This window comes from Mastigoproctus giganteus, chromosome 2 (genome assembly GCF_048544385.1).
Source record: "Mastigoproctus giganteus isolate SK-2022 chromosome 2, ASM4854438v1, whole genome shotgun sequence".
NCBI classification, from domain to species: Eukaryota; Metazoa; Arthropoda; class Arachnida; order Uropygi; family Thelyphonidae; genus Mastigoproctus; species Mastigoproctus giganteus.
This window is the reverse complement of record NC_143576.1, coordinates 47,738,241-47,755,089: the sequence shown is the minus strand read 5'-3', so window position 1 is coordinate 47,755,089 and position 16,849 is coordinate 47,738,241. Positions and strand designations below refer to the sequence as shown.

General features: G+C 38.2%; 1 protein-coding gene across 8 annotated transcripts in view; it reads right to left on the bottom strand.

Moving 5' to 3' along the window:
* Positions 1-16,477, bottom strand: part of LOC150089292 (organic solute transporter subunit alpha-like) — a 367,728-nt gene extending 351,251 nt beyond the window's left edge. For 2 of the 8 annotated variants that reach the window (XM_090368478.1, XM_090368474.1), the window contains exons 1-2: positions 16,442-16,474; positions 1,196-1,292 (exon numbers count right to left, since the gene is read on the bottom strand). In XM_090368478.1, the coding sequence (XP_090224604.1) occupies positions 1,196-1,256 (61 nt within the window). In that variant the 5' untranslated portion in view covers positions 1,257-1,292; positions 16,442-16,474. Of the gene's footprint in view, positions 1-1,195; positions 1,293-15,869; positions 16,039-16,138; positions 16,225-16,441 lie in introns of those variants that run through there. The other 6 variants (XM_090368470.1, XM_090368476.1, XM_090368473.1 and 3 more) reach the window with 6 other exon arrangements.
* Positions 16,478-16,849: the final 372 nt, after the last annotated feature.

Sequence of the window (16,849 nt, the reverse complement as noted above, 5' to 3'; positions counted from 1 at the left end):
CTACACTACTTCATCTTTTTCTTGTTTCTCTGAGCCAGGTGCAATTAAAAATGCTTCATGCAAACTTTACCCCAATACTTCTCAATTGTAGATGGCAATATGGTTCTCCATGCCTTCTTGGCCTAGTCAAAACCACTAGCCAGTGTGAGCTTCTGCAGGCATTCACTTATGGATATTTACTCATAAATTATTCTTTTGATTAAATTTTTCCTGTAGTGCATCTTGGAGATCAATATAATGCCTAGATCCAAAAGCTGGATCTTTGAAGTTGTATTTTGTTTGGCAACTAGCTCACCTTTATTTAACAGCCACAGTTTGTGGTTTTTTGCAGGAGGGTGGGAAAAACAATTGTCCAGCAGCAAAAGTGCTTTAGGTTCCATATTTTTCTTTCTTAAATGAGTAAACACATCTGTGTTTACTCAATGGTTTCATGAACGTTTTGTGCCACATGGCACAAAAAGTTCATGAAACCATTGCTAAAAAATCTCTGCTATCATCCAGGTATTCCCTACTGTGGTGATACGAAACACTAACATATGCATGTTTTTTGTGGTGGAAACACCTTGTCACCTTCCATTTTCCTACACACAGTGATTTGGGCTTATGCATGTGCTGGTTTTATTGATGAAAAACAGCAATGCCCCCTATCCTTCATCACTTTCAAGCCCTGTTCAAGCCTTTTTTTCATTGAATTTACAAACTAGTATCTTATCGGGAAGTATGCAATAACAAAGTCCTGTTTCATTGCAATTGTAAATTTGTTCTGGAACACAGCCGCCTTCTTGTATAATAAATTTTAATTGTGATAGTAATCAGCAGCCTTGGTGTCTGTAGATCGAATTTCGAATATATTGGATCTATAGTGCATTAAATAAGAATATAACAAGTCTAAAAGTACTTGAATATAGAAAATTACAGTACATCAGTTCATTAGTTCAATTTGAAAGGTGGGCTACTTTTCTTTTCTGCAAGTTGTTCTCATAGCACTTGTAATCAGTTTCCCCCTTTGTTTCAGTGCATGTAAACCAAAATATTTATTTCTAATAGGGTATTGCTGATAAAATGAAAAAGTCAGTAAATTATTTTATACATTCAAAATAACATTTATATATTTAAAATTTTCGTTATATCAGTAATTTATATTGGATTAATAAAGATACTAGGAAATTATTGAACTATAAACTGCACAACTTACCTGAAAGATGTTGGCAAACCACTGGAAGCCACATCAAATCTTTCATATAACAGTAGCACATAATAATAATAGTACTCTTCCAAGAGCTGAATGAGCACTAGTCAAAAATAAAATAATTAATTAAGGCACGTGAAATATAATTTACATAATAAAAATAAACTAAAATATAATTTACACAATAAAAATAAACTGACAAAATAAATATTAAACTCCTTCAAAAAAGCTATATACAAATTAAATAAATAAAAACAAAAATCAATAAAACAGAATGGTGATTTACAACAATGTATACTGTCAACCAGTACAAGCCCACTTTTTATAATTCAGAATACTTGTAAGTTGAATATTGGCATTAGCAGTAACAAATGATGCAAGAAAGAAAGCTTATACAGCATCAGCCAAAGAAATAAAAAAAAAAGACACCTCATATTTCCCTTATTCATTCCCTCCAATAGTTTGTCTAGTTCTTCCTTGAATTTATTTAAGCTATCAACTTCCACAACAACAGATGAAAGTTTGTTCCAGCAATCAATCACCCACTGGCCAAATGCACATCTTCTGCAACAGTCCTACCTCAATTTGAATTTGTGTCCTGTGTGTGTGTCAGTAAGAGGATGGTTGGTTGGTTATTAGGATTTTTATGGCGCATCAGCATCTAAGGCTATAGTGCACCAAGTCAGTAAGAGGAAAAACCCATCAGCATTGAGCTTGCTCAATCCATTCAAAGCCTTAAACAATTCAATCAGATCACCTCGCAGGTGCCCAGTTTCCAGATGCTGCAATTCGCAGAACTGAAACCTTTCTTGGTAAGAGCACCCCTTTGTTCCCATCACCAATCTCACTGCCCTTCTCTGTACTATGAACTGAATTTCAATGAAGAAGTCAAATTTGAATGTGAAATTGAACAGAGGAGATGAATTTCAATGAGAGCAATTCAATTTGAATGAGAGACTATTTTTTTTTCTTGACTTGAGCAGAAAAAGCCTGTGGCTTCCATGTACCATATAGCCAATGTTGATACTACTTATAATATAACAACTGAATTTGAATAACTGAGTGTGAACAAAATAATAATAACTAATGCTAGAAGCACTGTAAATAAATTTGATGAATTTGAGGTACTGATTAAATCATCAAATGCAGACATTGTAAGAATAGTAGAAACATGGTGTCAGTCAGACATAAATGATGCGCAATTTGAATATGGGGAGTACAAAGTATACAGGATAGGAGAGGTGGAAGGGTAGTGCTCTTAGTTAAGAAGCATATTAAATCTAAGGCAGTGCATCCAGTTGACATGGGTGACAAGTGCAATGCTGAGTCAGTTTGGTGTGATGTAAGCACTGGGAAAACAAAACTGAGAGTAGGAGTGTGTTATAGGCCTAATTATGTGTTAGAAAGAATACTTGATGAGAATCAACCGAAAGAGCAAGCTGGCTTTAGGACAGGATTCTCAACTATGGATCACCTTCACGTAATATCACAGCTAATGGAGAAAGCAAATGAATATAAAACACCATTATGCCTGGCATTTGTGGATTATGAAAAGGCATATGACTCCATACAGCATAAGGCAATGTTTCGAGCACTGGAAAGACAAGGCAGAGATACCATGCATATTATGATTTTGAAGAAAATATATGAGAATGCTACCTCTTTTATTAGACTAGACAAAGACAGCAGGAAATTTAAAATTGAGAAAGGAGTTCGACAAGGGGAGACAATATCTCCGAAGCTGTTTACTGCTGCCCTTGAGGAAGCTTTCAGAAGATCAGACTGGTCGCAGAAAGGAGTCGATGTGAACAGAGAGTACCTAAACCATTTACGATTTGCAGATGACATTGTGGTCATAAGCCACGATCCCAAAGAATTATAGGAAAATATTAATCAGTTTTGCACAGTTAGTAAGGATTTTGGACTAAAGATGAATAATGGCTAAAACAAAAGTAATGATGAACAAGTATGCCACAAAAATGGAAATAATGATTGAAGGAGCAGTAATTGAAAAGGTGGAGTCATATACTTATCTGGGACAAGTTATTAGCTGTAATAATGATAAATGGCTGGAAGTCAAGAGAAGAATAAATTTTGGATGGATAGCATTCAGGAAATATAGTCACATACTGAAAAGCAATATCTCAGTTTGTCTGAAACGTAAAATAATGAACCAATGTATACTCCCCACCATGACTTATGGAAGTGAAACTTGGGCACTCACCAAAAGAATGGAAGAGAAGCTGAGAACTACACAGCGAAGAATGGAACGAATTATATTGGGAATCAGACTGTTAGATAAGAAGAGAAACACATGGATTAGGCAGCAAACTCAAGTAAAGGACATTCTTATCAAAACTAAAGAACTAAAATGGTCTTGGGCAGGACACACAGCTCGAAGACATGATGACAGATGGACTAAGAAAATAACAGAATGGTACCCAAGAGGAGCTAGAAGAAAACCTGGAAGACAAAGGCAGAGATGGATAGATGAAATTCATATGTTTGTGGGTAATAAATGGATGGCCAGTGCTCAAAACAGAAGGAGCTGGAAAGTTGCTGGAGAGGCCTTCATCCTGCAGTGGATTGAAAACGGCTGATGATGATAAGCCTAATGACTGTGATGAGTATACAAAATAGCTAAATAAACGAAATATCTAAATAAAGAAACTGAGTCAGTCAGCAAATCAGAATGTCTCATAATGGGGGATTTTAACTATCCAGATTGTTAATTGGAATTGGTGGGTTGGCTGCTCATGCATTAGCAAGACTTTTGTATATTTTTGGATGATTGTTTTCTACAGCAGCATGTTAGAGAGATAATGAGATGAAGAGTACCAAGTACAATGACAGAAGATGTTAACAAGGAATGGGAAAAATTTAAGAAAGTGATGGTACAAACTGCTGTACAGGTATGTGGGAGAACTGGAGGAATCAGAAAAGAAAGAGAGATACTTGTAGAATGACAGTGCTAAAAAGGGCAGGAAACTGATGAATGATGCTTTCAGGAAATTTATAAAAACAAAATTGGAAAAGAACAGAAAGGCATATAATGAGAAGAAAAAAGAAGCAAAGAGAATTGTAAAAGAGGAAAAGGACAAAAGTTGGATGGAGTTTACACAAAAATTAGAGGAGGATATTAATGGAAATTAAGATGATATACGGGATGTTGAGGAATAAGAAAAGGAACAATGAAGAACCAGGGTTCCTAGTTGATACAGGTGGTTCCTGGTAATGCAGTAGTGTGGAGTCTTAATGGTAATTTTCCTAAATTAATTATCAGTGCCAAGCAGCTCCCCTTGAGGATGATTGAACAGACTTCAAAGATGGTCAGAGACATGGCAGCTATGTTTTAATGCTGCTAATGGGAGTTTCCTCCTCCACTGTTTTTAATTCAACCCTCAAATAAATAGGGGGTTAAATTAAAAACACTGGAGGAGGAGGAAAGGGATCTAGACATTGAAATACAGGCAGATACCAAGTTTGAACAGTGTAAACAAGCAGCCAGGAAAGCCCATGGTGTCCTAATGTTGATTTATCAAACATTATCCTGTAGACATGGGGAGGTCATAATCCCACTGTATAAGGCAACTGTTGTTGTTTTGGTTTTTAGGAGCATTAGCAACTAAGGCCATATTGCTCTGGGATATGTGGTGGTCATTCCCTGACCTTTCCGCATCGTCCGCATTTGGTGGTGACGGGCTCGAACCCCGGTCTAATCAAGAAGCATGTGATATGCACTACTGCTCCTTCCCCCCTGGCTACGGAGGTGCCCATAAGGAAATTGTAAGACTACATTTGGAATACTGTGTTCAAGTATGGAGACTTCATCTGAAAAAAGACATCAAGCTTCTTGAAAGGGTCGAAAGACGGGCAACTAGAATGGTGAGATCGGCAGATAGATAGCAATACGAGGAAACACTGATTATGTGGGCTACAGAACTTGGCAACCAGGCACCTCAGAGGTGACCTGACTGAAGTTTATAAGGCTCTGAGAGGGATTAGTAAAATAATTGAAGGTGAAATTCTCACCACAGAAATGGAACAAAAAAACAGAGGAAGAAATGAAAATTGAGTATTTAACTAATTTGATTAATCCCGTCAAGAAGACAAAATAAGTGTACTTATTATTATTATTATTATTGGCCATATGGTACAAGGAAGCCTAAGGCTTATGCTGCACCAGCCAAAAAAAAAAAAATCCCAAGTTACCCCCTGAGAGAGAGAGAGAGAGAGAGAGAGAGAAGTAGAAAGGAATCACCAAGAAAGAGAAGAATGATGATATCCAGCTCAAGACCCTGGGTTTGCCAAGCCCATACTCACCAGATGTGAGCCCCCAGGGTTTTGAGGAATATATGCACAAACCAATAGGATTACTTCTCTAATTAGGCTGCAGATAGTGAACTGATGGTCACTGCTTAAACAGTGCCTGATTGAACTTAACACAGAAAACTAAATACTGAAAACTAGACTAGAGATAAGACTAAACTAAACTAGTGAAGAGAAAAATACTTATCAAATGAAGGACACATTAAGCTATGCTCAATCTGTAAAGGTTAATAGAAAATAGGCCTGTGCCAAGTCTAAACAAATACACAAGCAGACAAATAAAAAAAAAAGAAAGCAACTCTATCATCCTCAAAGAAGCAATGACTCTGCCCACAAATCCAGTGAAGCAGATAAAGATACAGTGGAAACAAAATTGAGGCTTCATCTGAAGGCAAATAAAGGTTAACAACATACAGAAAATTAGGGACAATGGAATTTTAATTGAGGTAGCATTAGCATTACTGCAAGGAAGCAAGCTTATATAGCATCAGCCAAAAAAAAAAAAACAACCTTTATTTCACCCATCCACTGACTCCAAATGTTTGTCAAGTTATGCCTTCAATCTATTTAAGCTATCAACTTCTACAATGACAGATGGAAGTTTGTTCCAGCAATCAACCACCCGCGGGCTAGAAGCAAACTTCCGTACATATATCCTACACCCATCTTTCCTCAATTTGAATTTATGCCCTCTCAGGCAATTATTCTGAGAAAGAGGAAGAATCCCATCAGCATTGAGCATGCTCAAACCATTCAAAGCTTTATACACCTCAATCAGATCACACCTCGCAGGTACCTAGTCTCCAGACACTGTCATTTGCAAAACTTAAGCCTTTCTTTGTAAGAGCAATCACTAATCTTGTTGCCCTTCTCGGTACTCGTTCCAACAGCTCTACATCTTTCTTAAAATAAAGCCTCCAGACTTGTATACAGTACTCAAGGTGCGGCCTGATCATTGCTTTATACAAGGGGATAATGACATCCTTATCCCTGCTAGAAAAATTCCTGTATATCATTGACAAGACACCATTAGCTACTCTTGCACTCCATCTGCACTGCGCAGAAAACTTCATATCTGCTTGCACAATTACCCCCAGGTCCTTTTCATTCTCTACCACTGTCAATGTAGTACCACAGAGTTGATACATTACTCTGGGGTTACTACTTCCATTATGTAGTACTTAACATTTGTCAATTTTAAACTTCATTTGCCACCTCTCAGCCCATCTGCTCAAACCCTCCAGATCCTGTTGCAGCAGTGCACTGTCATTATTGTCATTAACAACCCTGCTAACCTTCGTATCGTCTGCAAACTTGGACATCAACCCTGATATACCATCATCAATATCCTTTATAAATATAGAAAACAACAATGGACCCAACACTGAACCCTGAGGGACTCCACTAATAACATCAGTCCACGAAGAGCACTGTCCATTTATTATCACTCTCTGTCTTCTCCCACTCAACCATCCCTTTATCCATAGCAGCAATTTGCCACCCTCCGATGCCACCCTGCTCCAATTTGTGCAGCAGTCTTACATGTGCAACAGTATCAAAGGATTTTCTAAGATCTAAAAATATGATATCAAAGCTATTCTTTGCATTCAGTTCCTTTGTGACTACATCATAGTATCCAATCAAATTGGTCAGACAAGACTTCCCATAACAAAACCCATGCTGTGTCAAAGCTATAACTGAAGTCTTGTCTAGATGATCCTGCAATGCTTCTTTAACCAGTGCCTCCATTAATTTCCCTGGAACAGAAGTCAAACTAGCAGGTCTGTAATTACCTGTCGCCCTTTGATCCTCCTTTGTGGATTAGGGTCACATTTCCACATCTCCAGTCCATAGGTACCTGCCCTGAGTCCCGGGAAACTCTCATAATTATGGCTAAGGGTTTGCTTACTTCCTTTGTCACCTACTTTAATATAACTGGATAGATTCCATCTACCCCAGGTGCCTTTCTTATGTTTATCTTCAACAATTTCTCCTCCGCTTTACTCTCAGTTCTTGCAAGATTCTCTAGCTTACTGCTAGAGTTTAATACACCTCTGGCATTCCGCTCCCTGTATAACTCCTCATGTGTGAATGTAGATGCAAAATATTCATTTGGTTTGTTATCTACCTGAGCAGGATCATAAACAGTTGAACCATTGATATGAAGTGGACCAATCTGATTCATCTCCTTCCTTCTACAGTTTACATAAGTAAAGCACTCTGATGTTTTTCTTTGCACCCTTTACCAAAGATTTCTTGTAATCTGCCTTCACCTGCCTAACCTCCTTGACTTGGTTACAGACCAGCTTATATGTATCATAGGCTTCCATGTCACCAACTAATTTATATCTATCCCATGCATTTTTCTTCTCTGCCATATGTCTCATTAGTTCATCTGACATCCATTTAGGCCTAAACCTTGAACAATATTTCTTAGTTGGTAAGAAAAGCCTAGTAGCTTCCAAGATTAATTCTTTGAATACTTCCCATTTTGAATTTGCTGTTGGAAAAATTTTCAGTTGATCCCACCGTATAGAATTTAAATACTGTCTGAGACCACCGTAGTCACCTTTACGAAAGCAAAAACCCTTCCCTTCAAAGAGGTAACTACCATCAAGGGATGGTAGATACCTCTGAGTAAATCCCACTTCAGCACACTGTGATCACTGCCACCTAGTGGTTCCTTTATCTGCAGATTCTTAATGCATGAAGAATCACTACTGATAATCAGATCAAGGGTATTAATCCCTCTAGTTGCCTCCCGAACATGCTGATATAGAAAACAATCATCCAATATATCCACAAAAAGCCTTGCTAATGTGTGAGTGATCAACCCACAAATTCCAGCCAATCTCTGGGAAATAAAATCCCCCATTATAAGACACTCTGATTTACTGACCCACTATTTGTCTGCACAATTGCCCATTGTCCACCAACATCAATTGAATGCACTTCCTTAGATTTTATGTGTTTTTTAACTAACAACATAACCCCTCCTTCCTTCATGTCTATCCTTTCTGTACACATTGTACTCCCCATATTCCAATTCTGCACTGCTTATGTATGTGACACCATGTCTCTGATATACCAACAATATCTGCCTTTGATGTCTTGACTAGCACTTCAAGCTCATTGAATTTATTAACTATACTCCTAGCATTGGTGTACATGCAAGTATACATGCCCCTGTTTCTACTCTTAGTTACCCTAACATAGCCCATGTATTTATTTGTTAAACTATGACTCCCAGCAGTCCTGGAAATCCCCATTACCTTGCTTTCCAGGCTGCTGCTCAATTGCATCTCAATAAAAGCAGTGCAAGAATCACTTTCATCTCTGCCAGCGGCTACTGTTAATCTATTAGTTTGTGTATTCCCCCCCAAACTAGCAGTTTTCAGACCAACCTAACTCTGTCTCAATAGCATCAGCAAATATCCTTGCACCCTTTCTATTTAAGCGTGTCCCATCCCTGTAGAAGCAGTCTCTCCTGTTATCAAGCAAAAGCAAGTAGCTGTCAAAGATTTGAAAAAGATAATGAACCATCCTGAGGTTGAAAATTTGGGCTTGCTATCTGAAAAGCCAAGAGGCTTGTTGTTGTTGTTATTTGGTTTTTAGGAGCATTAGCAACTAAGGCCATATTGCTCTGGGGATATGCGGTCGTCATTCCCTGACCTTTCCGCATCCTCCATATTTGGTGGCTCCAGGCTCAAACCCCGGTCTAATCAAGACACGTGTGCTACGCACTGCTACTCCTGCCCACCTGGCTATGGAGGCGCCGAGCCAAGAGGCAAAAATACCCATATTATGTTTGACATATCATAAGCAGTATCAGAAAAAGATCTAATGTTGGATATTTACCTCATTGTGTCAAATTCATCTGTTGTCTCTACCGTTCTCCCAACTCCACTAATCACTTGGAGCTCTTTGACTTCCTCTCTTTGCAATTTGACTTTCTCCAGTCCAACTTTCCTAACAGTGAGGTAATTTTCCTTGGTGATTTTAATGTTCACAACTCCAGCTGGCTTCCATTTTCTAGTCACACCGACCCAGCAGGTCGAGATGCTGAGGCTTTTGCAATTACTAATGACCTAGCACAGATTGTTCATTTACCTACAAGAATACCGGACAATCCTAATCATACAGCCAATACGCTTGATCTTTTTCTAACAAACAACCCTTCTAAGTACACGGTCGAATTGAGAGGTCCTTTAGGCACTTCATATCACAACTTGGTGATATGTCTCTTCTCCAATGGAACCTTTATCTCATGGCTATTCCCAACCACGTGTTGTTTGGCATTACAAGAATGCAAAATGGGATGACCTGCGAGACTTCTTTTCTTCTTTTCCTTGGTCGGATTACTGTTTCAAAACTTCTGATGTCAACGTTTGCTCAGATCGTGTCAGTGAAATTATACTTGCAGGAATGGAATCCCTTATCCCACACTCCACTTTAAAATCTCGTCCTTTATCTAAACCTTGGTTTTCCAATAAATGTGCTAAGGCTGTCCAAGAGAAGAATGTTGCATATCGTAATTGGCTTGTTTCTAATTCTTCAGTTTCATTTTCTGCCTACACCAAAGCTCGCAACAGTTGTAAAGCAGTTATTAATCAGTCAAAACTAGAGTTTGAACAGGTTAAGAGTAGAAAACTTGCTTCTTGCCCTAATGGTAGCCGAGCATTCTGGTATCTTGCCAAAGCTATTGGCCGCAACTTTTGCCCATCTTTGCTCCCACCTCTGTCCAAACCATGTGGTTCTGTTGCCACTTCAGCTTCTGTTGCCAAGGATAAAGTTGACCTGCTAGCATCCCATTTTTCTTCCAGCTCATGTACTAATGATCTTGGTAAAACACCTCCCACCATTCCCAACACGCTCCATTCAATGCCTCCTGTGGTCTTCCGTCAAAAGGATATCAGAAGGATTTTGATGAATCTTGATGCTAAGAAAGCTCCAGGTCCTGATGGTATTCCTCCACTTGTTCTCAAAACCTGTGCTCCTGAACTTACTCCTATTCTTTGCCGCCTTTTTTCACTTTCGTATTCCAAAGGTATTTTTCCTTCTGCTTGGAAATTTGTCATATCCAGCCAGTTCCTAAAAAGGGTGACAAATCCCTCCCATCCAATTATCGTCCCATTGCAATTACTTCTCCTCTTTCTAAAGTAATGGAGAAATCAATTAACCACCAACTCTTAAACTACCTAGAAACCTTCCGTCTGATCAACGATCACCAGTATGGATTCTGTCAGTGTCGATCCACTGGAGATATTCTGGCTTATGTTACCCATTTATGGACTAATTCAATGGAAAAGTTCGGTGAAACACAAGTAGTTGCTCTTGACGTCTCAAAGGCTTTTGATCATGTTTGGCATAAAGGTCTTCTAAACATGCTTCCATCTTATGGTTTGCCAACTGTTTTTAGTAATTGGTTATCCAGTTTTCTCTCTGATCGCTCACTGAGGGTGATGGTAGATGGCTCTCTGTCTTCTAACTTCTCCACTAATGCCGGTGTCCCCCAAGGTTCAGTTCTTTCCCCCACTCTTTTCCTCTTGTATATCAATGACCTTCTTCCATTAACTGGAAATCCTATCCATAGTTTTGCCGATGATAGCACATTGCATTCAACTTTCCATTTTGAGAAACCCTGTCCTGCTCAATCAGCTTCAACTTCTCGAAAATCTGCTACCAATTCCTTAAATGCCGATCTTCAGGTATTTCTCCAGTGGGGCAAAGACAACTTAGTTGATTTCAACCCTTCTAAAACTCAGTCTTGTCTTATATCTCGCAAAAAGGATTCTTCTGCTCCTATGCTTATCTTTAGTGACACTCCGATTTCTAGGCAAAATGATATATCTCTTTTGGGGATTACCCTAACTTCTAATCTCTCTTGGCACAAGCACATTACTAATATTGCTTCCTCTGCATCTAAAAAACTTGGTTTTCTCTTTCGCTCTCGGCGTTACTTTTCTTCCAAACAGCTGCTCACTCTGTATAAATCGCAAATCCACCCTGCCATGGAATATTGTTCCCACATCTGGGGTGGTGCCCCCAAAACCTCTCTCAGGCTTCTTGATTCCATTCAGAAGAGGGCAGTTAGGTTAATTAATGATTCATCTCTAACAGAATCTCTCCACTCGCTTTCTCATAGATGCACTGTTTCTGCTGCATGCCTCTTCTACAGATACTTCCATGGGCACTGTTCTTCTGAATTGGCTTCTATAATTCCTGCTCTCTCTTTCAAAACAGTCTGAACACGTGCCGCCACTAGCCAACATCCATTTACTGTCCAACTTCAAACCCACAGAACCAACTTTTCATCTTCCTCATTTATTCATTCAACTGCCGTTTTCTGGAACAACCTTCCTTCATACGTATTTCCTGAAAATTACAATCTACAGAAGTTCAAGTCAACAAATAGAAGATATTTGTCAACAAATATCTTCTTCTTTCGCCTTCTTAACCTCAAACTCAAGCACGGTACTAAGTACTATAGGTTCTAATACCTCTCGTGTTTGGGGTTCACATAAAAAAAAAAGTTTAACAGTGAAATGATAATGGAAGAATTTGCTGATAAGTTCAAAAAAACAGCAACTAAAAGTAAAAGAAATTGACAGATTAACATAATTGTAGAATCCCATCAAAAATTTTGGAAGGCACTGCAAGGACAACAGAGAATCCATGCTAGCTGGATTCGTCATATATTCAGGAAGCATTACCCAATACAGAGGTGTTATAATTGCCATTAATATGGTCACACTGCCAAAAAACTTCTGTATGTGGTCATTGCACAGTTCCTGGGCAAGTCTACAAGAACTGCCAAAAACAAAAATCAGCAGCCAAAATGTGCTACCTGAAAGGCAGGTGACTGACATGGCCACAACATCAGGGATGAAAAATGATCCTGCTATAAAAAAAATGGTGAAACTCATACAATATAGTAAATAACATGACTCATCTGACCAGCACACCTTCTTCCAGTCTTCTAACGTGCAACTTGCATTCTCTTTGCACCAGATGAATCTTTTATGCCAATGAACCTTGGTTAGGAGAGGATGCTGTAGGGGATGTCTACTGGTATAGCCCATACGTGCGAGTGTGTGACGCATGGTCATTCCAGATACTGTTCCGCGTTGGCCCATGTTGTATTGGGTAGCCAACTCTTCAACAGTGCTACTCCTCTTCGCCTGTATGAGTCGTCAGACCCAGCGCTCACCTCTAACATCAACCTTTCACTGACCTTCGCCGTTTTCAAATCGGGTCATTGTTTGACCATTTTGATGCCAGTCCTGATACACTAACTGGTGTATGGTGGCTCTCGAACACCCACCAGTTCAGCCGTTTGGTAAATCGAGGCACCAGCTCGCCAAGCACCGACAATCTGTCCTTTATCAAAGTCTGATAAATCCTTCCTTTTACTCCTCACGCTCAGAATTTTACTACCTACCGAACCACTGACACCTTATCTATGCTACGTACGTTGACTGACTCCACACTCTCGTACCTCACATGGTCAATGGGTTAATTTAGTTTTCATAGGGGTGGTCATAATTCAGTGATCACTCAGTGTATATATACATATATATAAGGTTAAACCTTACTTTAACTTTAAATATATACTTTTGTGCACTTGGGTACATTTACCATATAACTCTTATAAACATAATTAGCCACTATCTCCATATTGTATATGTTACTTTAACTCGATTTATCCAAACTACAGTGGCAGGGAAAAAACTGCATGATTTGTGAATTTTGCAAATAATGTGATTTACACTGCATTGTGGGTTGCAGAAATATTCAAAATGCATTTGTTAGATGGAATATATATCTCTGTGAATGAAATCCAATAAAAAGACTTGACCTAATATACCTAACTGCCATAAATATCTTCCCAAAGGGTAAAATGTGTAATTAATGGAAATATGAGAAATCATGCTAATGGCAATCATGCCCACCAAACATACATTTTATTGCATTTATGTGTACAAACTGAAATGACAAGTTAACATAATAGTATTATGTACTGTAAATCAGCAAAATAAGTCCTCAATATTTTGTTCCTCCTCCTCGAGCTGCAATTACAACTGTGCAACAATCTGGCATAGAGTTAATGAACTTCTGGATATACAGTTGCCCAATTTCATGGTACCACACCTTTACACTGCAGCTGAATCTTACTTTAGCATTAGCATTAGTAGAGGCATACGATGCAAGAAAGCAAGCTTATGCACCGTCAGCCAAAAAAATACCACTCCCATTTTACCCCTCCATTCATTCCAAATACCTGTCCAGCTCAGCCTTAAATTTATTTAGGCTATCAACTTCCACAACAAATATCAACTTGTTGGCTTCTTCTGAGAAATTTTAGATGACATTATGTACCAGCAATTTTCAATAGGGTTCAAATCTGACTGTTGTTAGGCCAGTCCAACACGTAATTCCAGCATTTCTGAGGTATGACTGCACCTTAAGGGAGAGAAAAACGAGGGAAAACACTGGTACCACAACAGTTTTAAGCCTTGTGAGACAAGAAGACAAACTCACCATTAAATCTAAATAGCATAAAACTTACCAATTTGCTGTGTGGCAAGGTGCTGAGTTCTGTTGAAAAATGAAGTTTTGGACGTCTATGTGGTGATCCCTAATAACGGATTTCAGGCACTTCTACAAGATAGCAGTGTGGGTTTCTGCATTCACTGGTCCATTAATAAAGTTAATTCGTCCACTCTTTTGCTTGTTATGTATCCCCAGACCATCTGACCAGCGGGGAACTTTACAATCTATTTTCAATTATGCAGTCAGGATGGTATGCCACCAATTTTGGTCTTCTGACATATTGCTTCCCATACAAGCCATGCAGATTGAATTTAGATTCGTCGGAAGGTATGATGGTGCCCCATTGCTCTTTTGTTGTGAAACATCCATTTTAGCCCAAGCAAGTCATTTTAGCTAAAACTTGGGATAAAACATGCATTTTAGACCAATCAACCTTCCTCATTTGTTGGGTCAACGAAGGCTTCTATTTGGGCCGATAAGCATGCAGACCACATTCCGAAAGCAGTCTTTGGATAGTTCGTGCACTAGTTTCAACACCAGAGGCCATCTCAAAGTCCAGTTTTAGATCAGGAGCACTAGCATGGTGATTACTAAGGCATAGCCATTTCAAATATCGATCTTGGGAAAGCTTAGTCTCTTATGGCCTGATCCAGGTCTTCTGTTCACATCACTGATTTCATGCTTTAATTTCAGAACCCGGGATACTACTGACTGGTGGCAGCCTATTTATCAGCGATAGCACATGTAGAAAACCCTTTCTGGTATTATAGAGCAACAGCTACACTTTTCTTTTTCTTAGTATCAACTGGGCATATAGATCCATGCTTACACTTCCTCAAAACATAATACTAATGAGGTTATATACCATTCAAAAGCCGTATTTGTTGAAACAATACCTTGCATTTACTGTCTGATGCAACAGAAGCATTATTTGACACAATACCTTTGCTTTGCGACAAACAAAATGAATGTAATCAAACAATATCTTATATGTTTCACCACAAATTTTTTTTTTTTTTAAGGTGATGCAGTTTTTATCCACCATTGTATATATTTTATAATATATATATTATAAATTATATATAATACACACAATAAATTATATATAATATATAAAATTGTATTGTAAATGCTGCAGCTATTCATCTCTCTGTACAGAATAAATTTTTCATTCTAAATGTAATAGCATACCATTTCTCATAAATAAGCATTTATATTAATCTGTTTATTGTCATCTTTTATTTTTCAGCTTGCAAGATACATATTTCTTTTTAAATTATTATATTTAGCTATATTATTATTATTAGCCATATGGTGCATGGAAGCCTGAGGCTTATGCTGCACCAGCCAAAAGAAAAAAAAAAAAAAAATTCTCGAGTTACCCTGGGAGGGAGGGAGAGAGAAGTAGAAAGGATTCAGCAAGAAAGAGAAGAATGTTATCCAGCTCAGGACCCTGGGTTTGCCAAGCCCATGCTCAGCCCCTGGGTTAAATGGTGTAAGGAAGCCTGAAGCTTTTGCACCAGCCAAGAAAAAAAAAAAAATCCCCTGTGAGACAGAGAGGAATAAGAGTCAGAAGTAGAAGAGAATCACCAACAGAAGAATGATGATATCCAGCTCAGATTGATTTTATACATTTTATTAAATTTAAGACCGTGCTTTATTAAGATATGTATTAAATTTTGTTCACGGCAATAAAAATAAAATTTCCATAAAGCATAAAACACAAGAATTTAGAATAATATGATCCTTTTTTCAATTAAGTGATATTATAATCACCCTTTAGCTGCCATTCACCTACCTGCATAACATCATAATACAGCGAAAAGAAACAGAAAGTTAACGTTATGCCACTATAGGCGTATACTCGGGATTCACACTTCGATCTCACTCTTATCAAACAAGTATGCACTATTTCAATTTTAAGTAAGTCATTCGAAATGAGTCTTACTGAAATTCGTCTACAGTTAAAAAAAAAAAAAAAAAAAGATTTAAAAACAGATAGTTATAACATTACGTAAACAGACTACTCCTGTGGTTGAAGCAATGGCTATCAGCCATAACACATACCAGTATCAAACACATAAGACGAGTGAGTTATGTACTACTCTGTAATACCATTACTCCGGATGCAAAAAATTTAATAAATAAATAAAGACACCTTTCATTCATCATCATTTCCGGTTTCATAACAACAATAAATAGATAATAAATATGCAAATAGTTGGGTACAACCGCAGCACACAACACATGTCCATATTACGAGGGTGATTAAAAAAAAAAAAAAACACTAGTCAATTTAGAGCAAGTGCTTCGTGCTACGAGCGAAAAAAATATATTACTGTACAGGTTGGGCAAATCCTCGTTTTCTACCTGGCCATGAGCAGACTACGTTTGTTATTAACAATGGGGAAACTACCATATTGTCACGTTTACCAAAATAGGTAGTCCACAGAAATGAGGGGTTTGCTAGTTTGAGGAAATAATGTTTTTTTCTGCCGCATGGGGACAGTGTGATTATAAATCATTGTTGGGGTCTCCGTGGCCTATAATTTTCAAACGGGAAACAATAAAATAAAACTGCTTACGGAATATGAAAGTGTAAGTCAAAGAGTTTTATTAACTATAGAATCAATATTGCAGAATGCTAAACAAATTCAACGTGCGCGCCTTTCGTGGCACGTAGATGTCCAAGCGGTATTCGGTTTCCCTCCAAGTGTGCTCCAGCATTTGCGGTGTAACTGTTTCGATCACAGCAACAATTCTGAGCTTCAGTTCATC